Below are 16,207 nucleotides of genomic sequence, written 5' to 3'. Positions count from 1 at the left end.
CATGTCTTTCTAACTGTTTTACTTCCCCAAACCAGTGGCGGTTCTAGAACATTTTACATGTGGTGGCAAAGGGGGGGCAAGAGGTCATGCCAGGGTGGCATGGGAGGGCGTACAGTACGTGGTATTTTGTACTGTATAACCTTTTTATTGTTAAATGATGCCCTAACACAAGTGTTCTTAATGCACAAGAGAAACAAGGTGTCCAGACAAACTAAAATATAGTATAAAACAGCATAAATACTCATGATACCCTAGAATCCTGTTTACTGTAAGTACAGTAAAAGTACTTAGTTATAATTAAAGGTAGGGTAGGTAATTTTGGAGAAACCAGCTCGAGTGCGGTAGAATTTGAAAATACACAGCAGGAAAAAAATCTGCCACTTCCTTACAGAGCCCCTCCTCCAAAACACACGAACATGACCAATGAGGGCACGAGATAAGTTTGTGCACAGATGGAAGGCTGACAGGCAGGTAGGCCATCCAGTTATTTTAGCCGGGCCGGCTAAAATGATTGGTCGTGCTTTTTACAGTACTACGGCTTCCACAGATGACATTTTTGTATGGATTTTTTGTCAAAGCACTTAAGATATTCATTGCTATCGGGATGTTAAGAGCATTCCATGGAATATAACAAAAAGTGTATCTCGAGCCGGTTTCTCAAACTTACCTACCCCACCTTTAAGTACACAAATGACATCACCCATATCTTAAAGTGCACCTATCATGCTATTTTTAGGCAATAGCATAGGTCTCAGATATATAAAAATATATTAAAAAAATATGTCTATGAAGTGTTTTGCTCAAAATACCAAACAGATCACCCATTCTAGCCATGCCTCATATCCCTCTATTTCAAAAAAATTGATTAAAAAAAAGGAGGGGCTGAGCTCATGCGGGACCCGGCAGCTACTGTCTAAACTAGATACTGCCGTGATGAAACGCCATATCATGGATTATCATGAATTATTTCTGAAACAGTATGGAGCTCAAAGGCTTTCTCTCTTGCCGGTTATACCACAAGGTGAGTTCCTTTTTATTTCCTGCTTCTTCACACACATGCTCTGTGCAGTACAGGTTAGCTCTGAGTGTTAGCGATGCTAATGTAAACATGCACCGACCATATTGTCCAAAACAGTCGGGCATTGTTTCTGATTGCAACGTTTCTGATAGGGCCGTGGGTGTAAAGCCAGCCCACATTTCCGATATTACGTCATATCGGACGCAAATCTGGATCAGCTCCGTTGTACCCCCGTTTTTAGAGATTTGGGTACGGAGGAAAAGAGAGAGGGTTTTATATTCTGACGCTGCGTGAGTTCCCTGACACACCGGGGACACATATTTATGTATAAAAGACATCAAAAAGTGCATTTTGCATGATAGGTCCCCTTTAAGAGAGCTAAAGGGGACCTGTGCAGCAATACATTTCAATAAATATTTGTCAATACTAAGAGCTGCTAGATTGTGCTGCTGTAATGGAATATGTATGCAAGGAGAATAAAAACATACCATGTGGTCCAGCTGGAGTTTCATCTGCCTCCCGATCACTGCCTCTGTCCCTCTTTCTGACACCTCATCTTTATTCCTCACATACATTTCTTCTTCTTCACTAATGTCTTCATCTCCTCCTGGCTTTCTCCTACTCTGACCCGGCTGACTTCAGGGAAAACTCGGGCTTTCCGGTCCTAAACGCTGGTGCTCTTTTTAGCGGGCTAGATCTCCATGGTAACTTATGCTGAGTGGCTAACCTCCTCGGGAGGAGGTTAGGTTGCAGGCTAAGAGATCAACTCAGTGAAAGCACCGCCTGCTGACCAATCAGAGCTCCGTGTGCGGAGTTTAAAGCTATCAAGAAATACAGAAAAACTGCCGTTGCAGGAAAGACGGCCGGCAAAAATCAACTGACTGTGTGAACGTGAAAATTAATAGAATATAGGGGTGCACATAACTGGTACGCAGGTACGCATGCGCGGCAACAATCTGAAATGCGTACCGTCACTTGTGTCACAAAGTGCATTTGCGTACCGACGTAAATGTGAAGCTTTTCCAGAAGGCGGTTAGTTCACCGGACGACAGAGTCGGTCTCCGCGTGCACAGACAGGGCTGCTGTTAACGTCGGCCTGTACAGCAGCCCTGCGCTAAAACAGCTGATCACAACGTTCACACGCTCCGCGGTCACGAAGCTCTGTACTCCACTACTACCCCCCCCACCCCTGTTGACAATCGTGGAGCGCTGTACTCCACTGACGCCACCGAGAAAGTTGTGTGCACCCCTGATTATAACATTAGCGTTAAGAAAGCTTACTTAAATATCTGCCACAACATAAGTAACCGGATCAGAGTAACATTAAGTACAGTCCGCGGCACTGTGAGTGCAGACGTCGATGTGTCCCATTATCATTCATATCATATCACATCATAATGTATCATATATTTCCTTATTTGAGTCAGCTTCTTGAGCCGTATCTGGCCGTGCAACACTCACAGTGTCACATACTGTATGCAGAAGTATTATTTTAAGCAACACATTAAGTTGATGAAACACTGGAGTCAGATGTAATTAAAGTCAGATCCACTCGTGTCTTGGACGGGGCAGTGATATCATAAACCTGTTGATGTACGTATTCAAACGCTTTTTCTTTTACCAGCTGTATTCACCTTGCAGGTGCAGCTATGTGGCTTTTATCCTGGATAAAGTGTTTAAGTCATGGATGTTTAAAGTTTAACTTCTTCATATTTGACTAATATTAAAGTTCACTTTTCATTCAGGAAGTATGACGCTGCGCTGTCAGTACGCTTGTCCATGTTTGTTATTGGTCGAATGCTCCAAATACCACCCCATTCATGTGAACGTGCACCTAACTAGATAGGACACGGCTGGCTTGAGCGATCCACTTGATAACCAGCGTCGTAGTACAGCTTAGCGAGAGCGCGTATGTTTTGGATTGGGCCAACCGGCTAACTCAAACATATCCAGGCTAGGTTGAACCAGCTTCGTAGTACAGGCCTCAGGTCTCTTCAGTGAACTCTCTTTTCCTTTTCCTCTTTCTGTTCATCCTGATCACTTCTCAGATATGTCTTTTTTGTTGTTGACTCACTCCAGCTACTCTGGCCTGCAAGAGTCTACTTGTGAAAAGCACTGGTACAAATGCTTGTATAACTTTACACGTTATGGCCATGTAGCTGATAAGTAGCATAGCCTATAATAAATATAAAATCAGAAAGTGTTTATCAAAGCACACAGGCAGCTGTGTTCAGATCCAGTTTGACGGTAAAGGATGTATCCTGGTTTAATGTATCAGCCTCATTGCTGTGATGTGTAGTTTACGTGGATTTAATAGTACGCATAGTTTAGCAAATAAAAGTGATCGATCTCCCAGCTAGCGCTGTCTGCGTAGTATTTTGTACCGTAGCGTCCCAAACAGCGACCGTCTGTTAAACGCTATCGATTCAAACGGCAGCGTTTTATTAATATTTTGTTTCAAGCTCTTGTCCTTAGTAAAAACAAAACCAGTCGAAGGGGAAATGCTCCAAGGGGAAGCTGATCCACCCTCAGGTGCTGGGACAGCTCGGTCTCTCTGCAGCGGTGTGAGCCGCGGTCTGTGAACACCGCTCCGCAGTTTAATGCAGGGCCGTAGCTGCGTTTTTAACGGGCCTAAGATGATATTTAAAATGATTCACTTTTAATGAATGAACTGCTTGTTTTGTTGCTTGAGAAGCTTGTGGACATAGTGTAGGTTTGTTTCTACAAGTACAGTTTTAGGGACACAAAAGTTAGGGGCGCAAGGCTCTACAGTGGGGGGGCAGCTGCCCCCCCTTGCCCCCCCCCCGTAGATCCGCCCCTGCCCCAAACCAATAAAAAAAAGTCCACAGTTGTGTCAAAACCTCTCCTTTTCTAGCTTTCCTTTTTTTGAAAGTGGAAATGACAGTGTGAGACAATCATCAAAACTCATCTCAACATGGAGAGTACACCTCTTTCTTCATGTCTACTCAGGAATATACTTTCATGTTAATTAAAAAAGAATGACAAATGTGCACACCATGTACTATTACGATGCGACTAGTGTAAAACAACACTTTTGTGACACATAAATCACACCTAGACAAAGAAAGCCCAACACAACCTGCCTAAATCTGTGAGCATGCTAAGATGATAGCCATCTTTCCTTCCACCTGAGCTGCCTAACTGAATTATTCACATAGCCCAGTGCTCCGTTTTCATTGTGGCAGCTGGTTGTACGTCACCGGCCCCCGCAGGAAGGGAACAGTCACCTCACCAGGCCCTGCTGTGTCATGCTGCCATGGTAACGACACGTTACAGCATGACAAGCACTCAACAGCTTCTGCCTGAGACAGAGTTGTGCTTATAAAATCAACAAAGTTCAAGTTTGTGTCAATTTACATACAACAAAGGTTTGCTATGATGGAATAAAGACACCCACTATAGCAGAGGACTAGATTATATTTAGATTGCTGAAATGATATGGAATGCAACTTCATAGGAAACTACAAAAGAATATAATTTAATATAAAACCCAACCGACTTCAATAAGCATTTAATGGAGGACAATTCCAAATGCTTACACTACCATTACTGGACATACTATACTATTCTTTGCTACAATATATACCACTTGTGTTTTAACATGTAGATCTTAAAAAGAAGAATAAAACACTATTAACCCAATCATCATTAATCATTTTTTTAATCTGTATAAACACAGAAAAAATACACACAATGCACAGGACATATACACATTGTTAGGGGTTCTGTGCCTTGCTCAAGGACACCTCAGCAGTGCCAAGGTTTTGAACTGGCCCCTCTCTATCCCTATTTGTGTTTCGATTGGGACTTGAACTAGCGACCCTTCGGTTTCCAAGCCAAGTCCCTCCAGACTTTGCCTTTAGTGAGAGTGTTAAGACAACTTCAATTGTACAACTCATTTCTATTTATGTCTTTAAAAACTGACTTTTGCACCACACTGCCGGCAATGCTAGCACCTATGGTTCTGAAAAACCCAGGGAAAACCCCAGAGCTTAAAGGAAAAATAAAACCTCCTCCTACCCACTGTGGTGAGGCTAGCATTTTTTAACAGCCTCACAGTGATAACAATACAGTAGAGCCATTATGCAATGTGAGCACTGGAGACATGCTGTCCTGGAAACCACTCTCCTGATAACATGATGTTCGAACAAAATGACATGCACACTGCTGTCGGAATCAGATTACAAAATCATATAGGTAGGAAAAACACAGTGGTGACATCTCCGGATCAATGAGGACATTTGCCTCACCAGAGGCCTGTACTACGAAGCCGGATTTTCTAGATCTCCATGGTAACTTATGCTGAACGGCTAACCTGCTCCGGAGCAGGTTAGGTTCCAGGATAAGAGATCAACTCAGTGAAAGCACCGCCTGCTGACCAATCAGAGCTCAGTGTGCGGAGTTTAAAGCTATCAAGTCATATTACAGGATAGAGGAAATACAGAAAAACTGCCGTTGCAGGAAAGACGGCCGGCAAAAATCAACTGACTGTGTGAACGTGAAAATTAATAGAATATCCCCTCCCATCTTCAGAGCAATCTGACTATTATAACATTAGCGTTAAGAAAGCTTACTTAAATATCTGCCACAACATAAGTAACCGGATCAAAGTAACATTACGTAGCCTACAGTCCACCGCACTGTGAGTGCAGACGTCGATGTGTCCCATTATCATTCATATCATATCACATCATAATGTATCATATATTTCCTTATCTGAGTCAGCTTCTTGAGCCGTATCTGGCCGTGCAACACTTACAGTGTCACATACTGTATGCAGAAGTATTATTTTAAGCAACACATTAAAGGTGGGGTAGGTAATTTTGGAGAAACCGGCTCGAGATCGCTAGAATTTGAAAATACACAACCGGAGAAAATCTGCCACTTCCTTACAGAGCCCCTCCTCCAACACACACGAACATGACCAATGAGGGCACGAGATAAGTTTGTGCACAGATGGAAGGCTGACAGGCAGGTAGGCCATCCAGTTATTTTAGCCGGGCCGGCTCAGATGATTGGTCGTGCTTTTTACAGCGCCACGGCTTCCACAGATGAATTTTTTTAATGGATTTTTTGTCAAAGCACTTCAGATATTCATTGCTATCGGGATGTTAAGAGCATTCCATGGAATATAACAAAAAGTGTATCTCGAGCCGGTTTCTCAAACTTACCTACCCTACCTTTAAGTTGACGAAACACTCGAGTCAAATGTAATTAAAGTCAGATCCACTCGTGTCTTAGACGGAGCAGTGATATCATAAACCTGTTAATGTACGCATTCAAACACTTTTTCTTTTACCAGTGTTTAAGTCATGGATGTTTAAAGTTTAACTTCTTCATATGTCTAATATTATAGTTCACTTTTCATTCAGGAAGTATGACGCTGCGCTGTCAGTACGCTTCTCCATGCTTGTGATTGGTCAAATGTTGCTAGCCCCGCCCCTTTCATGTGAACGCGCACTCAGCCGGACAGAGAAACCCTGGCTTGAGTTACCGAGTTGATAACCAGCGTCGTAGGACAGTTTAGCGAGAGCGCGTTTGTTTTGGATTAGGTAAACCAGCTAACTCAAACCTATCCAGGGTATGTTGAACTGGATTCGTAGTACAGGCCTCTGGCCTAACAACACAAGAGTATGTATACAACACCAGCTGTCGACATAGCTAAATCAACACCCCTACAAACAGAACAAGGGGGAAGGGAGGCAAATAAAGACAAAAAGGATAGACGAATGAAAGTGTTGGTGTACCATCAAAAACCAATAATGAACAGAGACTGGCAAGAAGTAGAGATGTTATACTTAGGTAAAAGTACAAAAGTAATGGCAAAAACATAAACTTAAGTACCAAATATAAAATGTGTTGTTATGCATAATGGCCGCTTTCATTATCATAACAGCTGGTACCTAAAACAATACAAACAAATGTATCAAAGAAAATACTTTAATATGCTATTTATGTCACTTGTGTAATTGCTGCTACAATTCTTTTTTAGCCACAGTTGTGTACTTATTTGTCTTCATTTTTATTTTATTACTAATATCTACTTTTCTTTCTTTTTTATTATTGCATTCCTTTTTTAACTACTATGCCACTTTTGCTGTAACACTGTTCATTTCCCCACTGTTGGACTAATAAAGGAATTCAGATTCCAAATTGTAGTGGAGTAAGAGTATAAAGCATATCAAATGCATAACTACTTAGTCAAAGTACTTCAAAATTGTAGTTATGTTCAGTACTTGAGTAACTTTACTTCGCTACATTTCCCCTCTGTGGCAAACGTACACACTGATACTTTCACGTTTTGTTCCGCAAGATAATGATTTATGAATGCTCAAGTTCAGTAGCCAGAATTAAAGAGCTAACCCAAGGCTATAAGCAAACTACCGCAAACGTTTCAAAGAGAAACTCCCTCTGGAGGGAACTTTGGGGTTTTATCCTTAGCTGACCATTTACATACACACAAACCTATATAAACAACTACAGGAAAGGGAAAACCCTAAAAAGCATAACAAGGCACCTTTTACTCAAGCCATCGTCCATAAGTTAAAAGTGAAATCTTGTTCTGCGTCATTGCATCTGCATCTCATTTAGCCACTTGTTGGCAACCACTTTTTTCAAGACAACTAAAAGAGAACATTCAAAAACAACATTACAGGAATAGAACATTCAAACCTCCTAGGCTTGTGTAAACCAGAGACCTTATTTCAGGCATCTTACCACGAACCCATTGACTTTAAGGGAACCGGAAGTGCTAGAAAGCTAACTAATTTTCCTGGTTTCTGGTTTTCATTCCTGCAGCTCTCTACAGTGCAGCAGGTTAGAGTACGTTGTGTAACATACATGAAGCATTGAGCCTTGGCAGCTGTAGTTTAGGCTCAAGGACACATACGAGCACACCCAGACACACACAGGAATGTCTGATGTTTTTTCCTGGATCTAAATGTGGGTTTTCACATACCACATTCTGCCCCGGCCTTCTGTGTCCTGAGTGGCCTCTCTAAGAATCAGTGCCAGCCCCAATTTTAACTGCACTATGATCTCGGCGTTGCCCGTGCTGCCCACAGACAAAACACATATGAGCACACATGAACGCACACCAATGGAACCTGTATGTTATGCAACAAGTATAGCACCACTCTCCTCGGCTTGCAAAAAAAGGGGAAGTTGCACCCAGGGTTGGTATTTTGGTTCTCTGAGGCTCTTTATTTCACATTTTGTTCGAAAACTGTTGAAATACCTGCAAAGACCTTGTGCTCCTTACAGGGCAATACAATAAAGACTGTACAGGGAGTAACGATGGGTGTGTGCAGTGGCTGCAGAAATATCCAATATCTCAATCATATTTGTCATAAATTGCACAATATTTAAGGAGCTTGCAATAGTTTATCAGACTGGATCGACCGACTTGCTGAAACTTGTTGCTTAGTGCATAGCTGAATGACCCTACCAGCCTGTTATTCATTGGTTAATAAAAAGGAATTACTTTGCCTTACACCTTAGTTACTAAATGTTCAACGTTATTTTGCACAACATTATGTCTTGAAGTTCACAATCCTGTTTCATAGGCAGGTTCCTACTCTCACCCTAGCCTGAGACGTGCCCAATATTTCATGACTGCGTTCCTCGTGTAAACATTTCAGTTCCTCTGAATGTTATGCAAGAGCAGTAGAGTTCAGGGCGTGACGCGCTGAACACGGTGCAAACATAGGTGCATGCAGGCAAAGGGCCATAAAGGAATACGTGCAGGAAAGAGTGAGGGAAACAGGAAAACAAAGATTACAAAAGTGAAAGACGGAAACAAATAAATATGGGTGGGGGGGGGGGGGCTGTTCACATCTTGGAGTGCCCTGTGTGCAAGTTAATACAGACAACTTGGTATTACATAAGAGAGAAGGCCTACACATATAAAGCTGCGGAGAGAGTTTACTAAGCCCTGTGGGAAACACATATGAGACACACACATAAACAACCATTACCCTTGGGACTGAATCAGTTAACTGTGTTAGCATCTCATGGTGATAAATGACATGCCATTTCACTGCAAAACATATCTGATCTTCCAAAAAAAATATTCAGTGAATCTAACTTCTGAACATTTTGTACTATCTGCAACTGGCCGAGTTCCTTCTAAGGTCGAGTGGATAGATAACTCAACTATGAAATGCCTCATTTAAAATGTGGCATGGCAATTTGTAGTACTTTTTTACACTGACAACATCAAGTATATTTAATTAACCAGATCACAGCAACAAAAACAGCTTCAATAAGTAACAGAACCCTAACAAAACAAGGGTAGGAAAACTACAAACAGGCATGTTAGTAATCTCCAGCCTCACCCATTGCAGGGTGACTCTCCTGCGAGTGATTTCAAGGTGTATGAGAGAAGAAAAGAAGCACGCACCTGTAGTATCTGGACTGCAGGTAAGTGGAGCACACAGCCTTGGAGACATGGCTGGCTGAGCCAAAATCGATGACTTTGACTCTGTAGGGCTGCCTGGAGGGATCGACCAGCATGATGTTCTCTGGCTTCAGGTCAGCGTGGATCAAACCGAGACACTTGAGCTTCTTTAAGGCTGTTGCCACCTGCAAGATTTACAAGAATAAAATAGATATTAGAATGTTGGCACTGTGATTCTGATGCCAAAGCACAATGCAGACATGTCATTACCTTCTATGATTACTTGTCTTTTTTTTTACACTTTTAATTGATGTCTAACCTGTACTAAAACAGATATGGATACTGTATCTACGTGTATGGGTGTCTGCAGCACATGTCAATTTACCTGCTGCAGAATGGGCCGGATGATTTTGAGTGGCAGGGGGCTGAACTTGTTCTGCTTCAGGAAGTCATAGAGGTTTTGCTCCAGCATCTCAAACACCAAGCAGGTGTGGCTTCGGTGCTGAAAGCACTCGAGAGCACGCACCACATTGTGCTCATCTGCGTTCTCGCTGCTCAACCGGGCCAGGATCTCCACCTGGAGAAGAAGAAGATACACTTTATTAATCCCTTACAGGGAAATTTCGGAATAGGAACAAGAGAGAAAAACAACACGGATTCAGTACAGAGGATTCAGTACGCACTGTCTTTGTTGTAATCAAAAAAAGGCAATATAAGAAGTGTTCCTGTTGTTGTGTGCTGATGTGAACCCCCCAGCAGATACAAGCAACACCATACCATGCGATTCTTCAGTTGTTCACAATTTAAACTCAAACACAGAGACTGGTGCATTTTCTTTACAGATTCTCACCTCGATCTGTCCCTGGCGTGCATAGGATGGGTGGTTCTTCAGTATTTTGACCGCCACCACTTCATTTGTCCCCCGCTTCCAGCACTTCACTACCTGACCGAAGGTGCCCCGACCCAGAAACTCCAACACCTCGTAGCTGTTCTTCAAGGAGCACAGAACCTCGTGCTGAACCAACTGATAGTCACCATCTGCTGATCCGGTTCTGGTCACAGTGGCTCCTGACGCCGCTTCGGTATTGCCATTAGGCTTGATGTCGGTCCCCCCCCCCCCTTATTCCCATGGCGGGTGGCGGCTGAGTGGGCAGTGTCCCTCCACCCCCTATTCTTACAGTGTCTGCATTGTTCCCGGTGCTGGTTTGCAACATGGCCACAGCGGCAGGAAGTGAAGGTAGAGCAGATACCTCCTCCACTATCTGCATGACGCAGTGGTTCTCCCGCAGATGTTCTCCACCTTCGCTTGCCTTCTGTTCACATCTCTGGTTGGTGCCTGTGTCTTGAATGTTGACGTACCCTCCTCTCGCTTCTACTCTTCTGCCCTCTTCTTCCTCTACTCTGATGCAGGCCCTGCTCAGTAGACCGCAGTCCAAGCCCCCTGCTGATGGACTTCCACCGCTGTCTCTACGAAGCCTCACTTCCTGTGGGCCTCTGCTCTGGCAAAGGGACTCCTGGATCCCAGCTTCACCCTGTCTCTCTTCTCTCTGTAATCCTGCAGTCTGCAATTCACACTCCTCCCTGTCTCGAAGCTGCAGCCCCCTGTGCAGTCTTGCTGAATCGGCACCAGTGGAGGATGGGACAACGTTGTTGGGATAGGCAATACCGTAGTTGACTCCAATCACATAGGTTTTGGACGCAAGTCGTTGCTGAAAGGTGCTGCTGGTGTTATTACTGTGGTGGGCTTCGTCTTTAGGTCTGCTGGTACTACTGCTGCTGGTTCCTAAGGCACTTGTTTGAGCTGAGTGCAGGTGTGATGGGTAGACCAAGACTTGTGAGGCCATACCTAAAGATTGGGGACAAAGAAAACACATTTCATAAGAGAGCCGTTTTGTTTTTATGTGTTTTCTGTTTGTGTTTATAGTATGTAAATGGATGTTTGCGTGTTGGCCCCAGGAACAATAGCCAATGCTTATGATGAGTCCGTTATGTCCGCAAATGGGGATCGTAATATTGACGAAGACAAAGGTTTATAGGCATTTTCTACATAATTACCTAACATGTTGACAACATTTTTAATAAAAACTCTATTAACTAAACTTTTGTGTAAAGAAAAGAGAATTGGAAGAGCAAGGTAGCCCGCTTTCCTATCAACTGAGCAAGACTGTGGTCTAAATAAAGCCAATACACATCTGAGCCATCATGTCACCCTTGCTGAAAAGGGAACTGGCCCACTGTAATGAGAGCTGGGGGAAGCCTGCTGCATCTCTGGCCTGTCCCTGCACGCTACACTGGAGGCTAGGTTTCATACAAAGTAGAAACGCCAAGCAAGCAGTACCCCAGGGGGAAATGATACATCAGGAAACATGAAGGGTGTTCTGTAACTCTGTGACATTATGCCGTAATTGAAATGACTGGAACTGACCCCTTTGACGGATAAACCTTCTTTCTGGGACGTGACTGGAATTTAGTTTTGTTAACCTTGCACTTTGCTATTTTTAAAGTTTCCTAATGAGATGACAACCAAGCAACATTCTCATGCTTTGAAAGTAAACTCAAATCAGACAGGTCTCCCATTACATCCACATTTTGTGAGATCTTGTAGAGATTAGCAAGTATTTACATTCTAAACAGAAAATCGGATTTTATTTTGCACACATGCGATGTGATGTAATAAACACATCTATTGATGTGTGTACTTATTGGATTTGTATTTAATAAATGTGTCTACTCTTTCATTTGTCTTATCTGCTCTTTCCCCGCTGGGGGGAGAATAAAGGATTTCTGATGTCATAGATAGAGTGTCATATATGAAATATTGTATCAATTACCAAACCATTTTCCAATTTCAAACAGCAGTATTTCAAAGTTTCTAAAAGGAACGTTCCTCTCCTCCAGCAAGTCATAACACAATGATAATAGGCAGAGGCCAAGCCCGTCAGCCACACTTCCTGCATATTTCTCCTAACAGGGACATACGGTGTGTCTGTCTGGGCTTACGCTCAAACTCAGAGGTCATTCGGGTTTTAAGGCTACAACACGTGTTACCAAACACACACATTTGAGAAGCTAGCCGTCTTCAGCACAATGCTGAGAGGCTGTGGCCTTCCTAACTACTGAAGCCCTCACACACACAAGCTCAGACAGGCCGAGAGGAGTGCCACATCGTCAACATGAGAATACAACACACTTATCAAGACTTGTAGGGCTGGCGAGTTTTAACCAACATACTGCCTACAAAAATTAACAAATGATGTTATGAACTTTTCTTTAAACTGAGGAAACAAACAGACCACAGAAAACAAATGGACCCTACTCTAGTTTGAACTATATCACCTGTTCTCAAAAACTGAGCTGCCTACTTATGTACTAACTTCAGACAGAGGTCTCCTGTAACCTGGAGGTGGTTGTAATTAGAATGTCTGGATCAAGATCGTTTTCGAGAAAGATAGCATTTCCATTAAGTAGAGATCAATGTATGCATGGTATTCATAAACCGCCCACATTTGATAACCAGCTGAAGCAACTGACAGAAGTCCAAGGCAATAAAAGCAAAAAACCTACTGTGACTGGTGCGGTGCAAATATGTTTACCCTGTGTATGCTTAACAAGGTGCTATAACCATCAGGCATTGAGGGACACTGGCACAGCTGTGATACCTCCTGCTCTATCCTCTAACTGCCAACATAGGTAGTCTGATATCCCACACAACCACGATCCAGGCCTGAAATGGAGAGCTATGACACAAGAGGTGTGTGTGTGTGTGCATGTGTGTGTTTCACAGTTGTACAAGTATACCAGCTGTATATGCAGTTTGTTACTGATCAATCTAGGAGACAGTTGACATATGGCAGGGGTGGTGTGTGTGTGTGTGTTTGGGGGAAGGGCAACACCAACCTAGACACCTGTTAAAACGTATGTAGTAAGTGACAAGCAGCTAAATAATGTGTGTGTTATACTATTTGGGATAGGTAACCCAAATGTAGCTTTATTAACCAACCTGGCTAATTTAAACCTACCGAAAGTTACCTATTCTTTTTGACGTAAACGTTAGAATTGGTCACTATCTTTTCAAGGTAACATCTTAAAAACACTTTTTGCTACTTCTACATCACTACAATTCAAAGGTAAATGGTGTACTTTTACGTGACTACATTAATGTAATACCTTTAGTTACTCTGAATATTTGGATTAATAATGTGAAATATAAACAATACATTAATAAGGCTTTAGTTACACCTGGAGTAAATTCACAAGCTACCCTGCAGTATACAAAGTCATTCAAAACAGCTGCACCTTTACCAGCTTTGATAACACTTTAATGATCAATAATTATAATCAAAACATATCATATATTATTCTGCAAAATGGGTACTTTTATTTGTGGTACTTTTAAGTATATTTTGATGCTAATACTTTTTTACTGTTACTTGAGTAACATTTTGAATGCAGCACTTTTACTTGTAACAGAGTATTCCTACACTCTGGTACTTAAGTACAAGAGTACAAGAGTACTTCTCCCACCTCTGATATGAATAACTAATAATCGTCGTTAGCCAAAACTAATTAGCCTTCACTGCTAACAGTTGGCTGCAAAGGGGAACACACTGAAGTTGGCTAGCTAAACAGTTAGCAAACAAGCTAGCTGTAAGCAAAGTATTTTCAACGGTAAAATAAAACCGAAAACATAACAAGTAATGCTGAATTTGACAACCACTTACGTTAATATATGTTGACATACCTTCAATAAGAGCTATAAATAATATCACCCAGAGCGTCAAGGAACAGTCTAGCAACGTTGAAATCCTGCACCGACGCTGCTGCTGCCATCTTGTTCAACGACGAGGAAACACCGAGCGACTTTCCACACATTTGAAGCTCGAAATAACGCAAATAACTGGCGATTACGAAAGCCAGCTGTATTTCATGTTTTCGACAGCCGTGTCAGGTGTCGACCAGCGTTGTTCTTGTCTCTATTCAGGACAAGGAACCTGTATTTCTAAACTTTTGCATGCTAATACGCCGCGTCCCCGACAGAGATAGCTGCTGGCTGTTAGCTGTTGCTGCTGGTTCGGTAGCTTGTTGCTTCTCCGCATGTGTGGAATGTAGGGGGAGGGGGGGGGGGGGGGGGGGGGGGGGGTGGTTGTGTGTACGTGTGTGTGTGCGTGTGTGTCACATTGCACTGTGACAACTTTGTAAAAACATGTAACTCTACAGTTCGGAATTTCGGAATAACTTTATTATTATTATTATTATTATATCACCATTGAAAACGTATTGTTGTTATATATTGTTCAATGTGCACAGTTTGACCTTTTGTGTAAATATTGTTATTTTATTGCACATTTTAACTTTTTCCATACATCTTTTTATTCTATTTTATTTAAACTTTTATTGCAACATTTTTACTTTAACTCTGTAAGGTTACATCAATCTTTTTTGTCTTTTTATTTTATCTTGTATTGCACACTTACTTCCTATGTTAATGTACATCTTTTAATTGTATTTTATTATATCTTGTATTGCACTCTTTTACTTTAACTTCTTATTTCAACATAACTATTGTTATTTAAAATCGTATTGAACATTTCTACTTTCATTTCTTGTTTTATATGTGTATATAAATATGGTTATTTTATTTTGCATTGCCAATTTTTGATTTAACTTCCTATGGTTACATTCATCTTTTTATTATATTTTTTTTATCTTGAACTTCACACTTTTACTTTTACTTCTTGTGTATACATTTTGCTATTTCTTTTATTTAACCATTTTATTGGATTGCATTTCTACCTTAGCTTCTCATGTTGACATTATGTCTTAATTAGATTTTGTTTTATTTTGTATTGCACGTTTTTACTTTAACTTCTTGTGTTTTTATAAGTATGTTATTCTAAAATGGAGCAACTGTCACAAAACAAAATTTCCTCCACAGGATAATGAAATTATTCTGATTCTGATTTAACTTCTATGATGCTTTAATCCACTAAATACATTAAGATATGTTACAATTAAAACATATTCTTAAGATGTGTGTATTCAACCATTAATTAAACTTTATTTAATGATTCATAATAGTTTAATAAGTCAAAATCTGTCTACATTTATCCAATGCTTTTCAATGCCAACAATACGCTGTAGCTTTTGTGCATATGACAAATAAGTCCTTTGAGTTTTCTATCAAATAAAGAGTCTTGCACACAGTAAAAGCTGGTTGTTTATGGGTCTCTGGTCATGTATTAAAGGTGAAGCGTAGAATGTTGTGTTGACAGTACTTAGAACCTATCTTTAGATGTGCAGTTGGTATCTAGGTCTCACATGTAACTGCTCTCTGTCTGGGTCTAATGCAGGGAAGGCCTTTCACTGCACCATCAGTGAAGAACAAATTCCTTATCTCATCTGTTTCACTACACTGTGGTCCAGAATCAAATCATATCATGACATGTTTCAAAAGCACAAGCAACGTTACCAAATTTGGACAAACATGCAATTTATTGAATAAATGTGCAGGAGCATTGTTTAAAGTGACACACACAAATTTTGTTTTTTTCACATAATTTATTTGATTATTACTATTTTATGATACTGTATACTTGCACTCCAGTACACATCAGAGGCACATATTGATTGTACTTTTTACTGCACTACAATAACAAAATATATGGTTATATGATATAATGCAATACTGAAATACCAATCTACCCAGTATTTTATAAAGTATCTAAAAATGGCTTCATGTTTACAAACTACTACATTAAAATGCTCGTACA

At 41.2% G+C, this 16,207-nt stretch overlaps 1 protein-coding gene across 1 annotated transcript in view; it reads right to left on the bottom strand.

Annotated features, from left to right (window-relative positions):
• Positions 1-14,516, bottom strand: part of LOC117491820 (homeodomain-interacting protein kinase 3-like) — a 54,700-nt gene extending 40,184 nt beyond the window's left edge. Inside the window, 5 exon segments of the mRNA XM_034141918.1 lie at positions 9,441-9,622; positions 9,823-10,014; positions 10,288-10,554; positions 10,556-11,283; positions 14,179-14,516. Coding sequence (XP_033997809.1) covers positions 9,441-9,622; positions 9,823-10,014; positions 10,288-10,554; positions 10,556-11,281 — 1,367 coding nt within the window. The 5' untranslated portion in view covers positions 11,282-11,283; positions 14,179-14,516.
• Positions 14,517-16,207: the final 1,691 nt, after the last annotated feature.

This window comes from Trematomus bernacchii, unplaced genomic scaffold, assembly GCF_902827165.1.
Source record: "Trematomus bernacchii unplaced genomic scaffold, fTreBer1.1, whole genome shotgun sequence".
In the NCBI taxonomy this organism is placed as follows: domain Eukaryota; kingdom Metazoa; phylum Chordata; class Actinopteri; order Perciformes; family Nototheniidae; genus Trematomus; species Trematomus bernacchii.
The sequence above is the reverse complement of the archived record's forward strand: the minus strand, read 5'-3'. Positions and strand labels throughout refer to the sequence as shown.